Source organism: Populus euphratica, unplaced genomic scaffold, assembly GCF_000495115.2.
Source record: "Populus euphratica unplaced genomic scaffold, PopEup_1.0 scaffold4680.1, whole genome shotgun sequence".
In the NCBI taxonomy this organism is placed as follows: domain Eukaryota; kingdom Viridiplantae; phylum Streptophyta; class Magnoliopsida; order Malpighiales; family Salicaceae; genus Populus; species Populus euphratica.
Window position 1 is genome coordinate 692 of NW_011504471.1, and position 3,547 is coordinate 4,238.

The window sequence follows — 3,547 nt, forward strand, 5'->3', positions numbered from 1 at the left end:
ATTACTGTTTTAGTGTTTTATAAAAATATTTATCTAATATGTTATAATTTTAATATTTTAAAAAATCATCAAATATAAATTATATTTTGAGTGAATGATTACTTTTACTATTTAAAAATATATTAGCAACATTTAACAAATTCCCTTTACAAAAAAAAATATCTGACCAAACACACATCATAAATCAAAACTCAGATATGAACTGGGGCATAACTGTTAGATCGGGCCTAACTGCCCTCTATAACTAAATCTTCACAGGCCCACTATCTGAAGATAAGGTAAAAACGGGTCGGGTTATGAAACATCTTTCTTGCTTCTTCTGCTCTCTGTTTGTATCTCTTTTGTTGCACACAAGAATAAAGTTCTGAAATTTGCTCTGGTTTTAGAGAAGTGAAATAGAAATGTGGAAGAGAGTGTTCAGAGAAGCTACAACGAGGCAAACATGGAGCACCATAACAAGTAAGAGATGGTCATCATCATCACCAACAAGCATATCCGCCGCTGTGGACACACTGTTGCTTCGGTCTCTTAAAGAGCACTATCTTCAAGTCTCCAAAATGAACCCTCCTCCTGTAAGAGAACACAAACTTTACTTAAAAACCGTTTTAGGGTTTTGTTTCTCTTTAAAAAGCAAAACCCTTTTTCTGTTTTTGCTTTTAAAGGAACCCCAAGAAGAATTTAGGGTTTTATATAGAGAAACACTCGCACATGTTAGTTCAACAGGTTACTTGGATTAAAAATGGTAAACCCATCTTTGTTTTTTTATGATTTTTGACAAGTTTTGTTGTGTATGTTTGGTTTTGTTGAGTAAAGTTTGTGGCCTTAGGCAACTTAAGGAGGTGAAGTCACCTTCTACTCGATGTTTAATTTATCGAGGTTACATACGCCTATGTACATGCTTGTATGTCTGCTTTTGTTGAGTGAAGTTTGTGACTATAGGGAATCTAGAAAGCTGAGCTTATGTTTGTCCATGTATGCATGCTTATATGTTTGTTTGTCAAATTAGAATTATGCATGATTTTGTGCGTTGAATTGGGCTTAATGTGTATGAATATACGAGTGAGAGAGTGTGAGAGATTTGTATTGGCTAATGCTATATCTTGAACTTGAACTTGAATTTGTTGTAGAAAGTGAACCCTCCACCTGCCTTTTCAATAATAAAAGGTGCTTTGGATGGGAATGGTCCAGTTCTGATTCGCACTTATGGGAATGAGGAAATTAGACTCTCTATAATGCGGATGGCTTATATTGCACCTGGTGATGAGGAGTCTGACGGAAATGACGAGGGCGTGAATCAGTTCTTCCTTCATGTGGATGTTTCGAAGCCTGGACAAGATAAATCTCTGCATTTTCTATGTGGACTTTATACAGATGCGCTGGGAATTCACTCTGTTTCTTTGAGGCCAAAGCTTGACGGTGCTGACTTTCTTGAGGATACAACTACATACAGCGGCCCACATTTTGTGTAAGTTGTCATTCTCGTTTCTCTTTTTTTGGTCGATGATTCAATAAATTTGCAGTCATAAGGCGTTAAAATATTGAAAAACAATGAGGCATATAATGATTAAAACTGAATCATATTTTTTTGATACGAGGATACCGTGACACATTGGAGGAACTTTTGTTCCCCCCTTTCTCAATATTCTGTGTTAAAAAATTGGATAACAACGGGGCACATGATGATCAAACAAGAACCAATTTCTTTGGCATTCAGATAATGTTGCTGATTAGATTAACTTCAAGAACCACTACTTTCGATTAGCAACCATTTCTTTCGATGCGGCAACTGAAACTACTCCATTCTTCATTTCTTTGGCATAACTTGAAATTTAAACGATTTGGTTGTACACTTCAACAAATTGTTCCCGCGTTGACAGGGAACTTGATGAAAGGATGAGGGATGCATTCCACCGTTTTATTGAAGAACGAGGAGTGAATGAGGATCTTTTTGATTTTCTTCAAGCATGGCTGTATGTGAAGGAGCACCGGGGCCTTATGCGCTGGTTTAAAACAGTGGGCACATACATCAATGAAAATAGGTCAGCTAAGAATTCTTAATATTTTTATAAAGGGGTCTCATAAGAAGATTCATTTACAAGCAAAAAATAGGCAAAGATGTGTAACAAGTTGGTATATTTACTTGAGCTGCGTTGCTTAAACTCAGCTTTTCAGTTCTGCTGCTGTCTTTTGAAAACCAGTATCAAGCTTTTTTGTCGTGGTGATGACATTTTCATGTTCGAGCTGCCTTTTCTCTCTATGATGTGATTCTTTATATGGGCAAAGATGTGTATCATTCTTCTCAGACACGTTTACTATCAAGTGCTTTTGCAGCTTGGATAATACTCTCGTCGTAGATTTTTTTTTTGCAGCTTGTATAATACGTTGCGTGAAATAGAAGATAAGGATTCTGGCCTCAAATTGCTCGGATAGTTTGTAACAATCTATAGTGCCTCCTCTTAAGCACTGTCTTGCCTTTTTGCATCATACGATATCTAGCACTTTACCAACTGAAGATCAAAGCAGAACGAAGACCACAAAAATGAACTCCGCATTCTTTAGCTCTGTAATTCAAATCAAAGATTTGATTGGTCATCTTCTCTATAAAAACTTGCTTTCAAACTATACAGTCATCCATGAAAAAGATTCAGATGATCCAGTTTATCTTGAATCCACTTGGAAGCAGAGGCCTTCTTGGCTCGAGCAATTGAATATTTGTTAATATTACTCTTTTATAGATCAATGAAAGATTGCAATGACAGGCACTTGTGGATAAAATTAGTTAAGAGTAGTGTCAAACTTCAAGAAAATATGACAAGAAAAAGGTTTCAAGAATACACAAGCTATTAGATTAGCAGAGCCTGCAAACGGGAAAACTTAATTCTTTTATTCACAAATCAAATTTAGCTTAATAACTTCCTATCTGATAAGTGATGTTCTAATGATAGAAAAAATAAAAAAAGAAGTGGAAAAGACGTTTATTAGAGAGTGGGGGCGGTGGATCAATGACAGTGATTATGGAAGGCCTCTCATGGAGAAAATAATAATGCGCTGTCTGGGTCTGGGACTTGGACTCTGCCCTTTACCCAATGGCCCGTATCATATATCCAATCAGCCCATTACCAGGGTGGGCTTGATTGGGCCTACGCTTTTTAAATGATTTCGGATCCTTTATTTCTACTTCCAACAAATTATATGTAGATACGGTTTAAGAATTGCGTTCTCCTTCCAACAAAATATATGGACACACGGTTTAGAATATTTTTTTTGCACGGTGTTTTATTAAATTTTGAATTTTTTATTTAAATAAATTTTTATATATTTTTAAATTCAACAATACTAAAAATAATAATTTATATTTTTAAAATATTACATTAATATATTTTTAAATAAAATATACTTTAAAAAATAACCTCCACTGCAATATTTTGAGTAAGGAGCAATGTGGGTTTCAAGTTATGCGTGGCCACAAAAGATGGTCACTATTAAATTCCTTTTTCAAAATCTTCTTGCCCGTAATCATGATGTCACCCCTACACTGCTTTCAAGG

The 3,547-nt window shown here is 35.3% G+C and overlaps 1 protein-coding gene across 1 annotated transcript; it reads left to right on the top strand.

The window, feature by feature from the left end:
- Nucleotides 1–293: 293 nt before the first annotated feature.
- Nucleotides 294–2,418, top strand: LOC105120077 (uncharacterized protein At2g39795, mitochondrial-like). The gene is made up of 3 exons (XM_011018264.1): nt 294–572; nt 1,128–1,465; nt 1,878–2,418. Exons 1-3 carry the CDS (start codon nt 402–404, stop codon nt 2,056–2,058), a joined length of 690 nt encoding a protein of 229 aa, XP_011016566.1. The 5' UTR covers nt 294–401; the 3' UTR covers nt 2,059–2,418.
- The last annotated feature ends 1,129 nt before the right edge of the window (nt 2,419–3,547 follow it).

What these genes read in the sequence shown, in the direction of transcription:
- LOC105120077 (XM_011018264.1), top strand. Translation starts at nt 402, where the DNA reads ATGTGGAAGAGAGTGTTCAGAGAAGCTACAACGAGGCAAACATGGAGC. An exon ending in CCAAAATGAACCCTCCTCCT is followed by an intron (nt 573 to 1,127) that starts GTAAGAGAACAC and finishes AATTTGTTGTAG; the next exon opens with AAAGTGAACCCTCCACCTGC. An exon ending in TACAGCGGCCCACATTTTGT is followed by an intron (nt 1,466 to 1,877) that starts GTAAGTTGTCAT and finishes CCGCGTTGACAG; the next exon opens with GGAACTTGATGAAAGGATGA.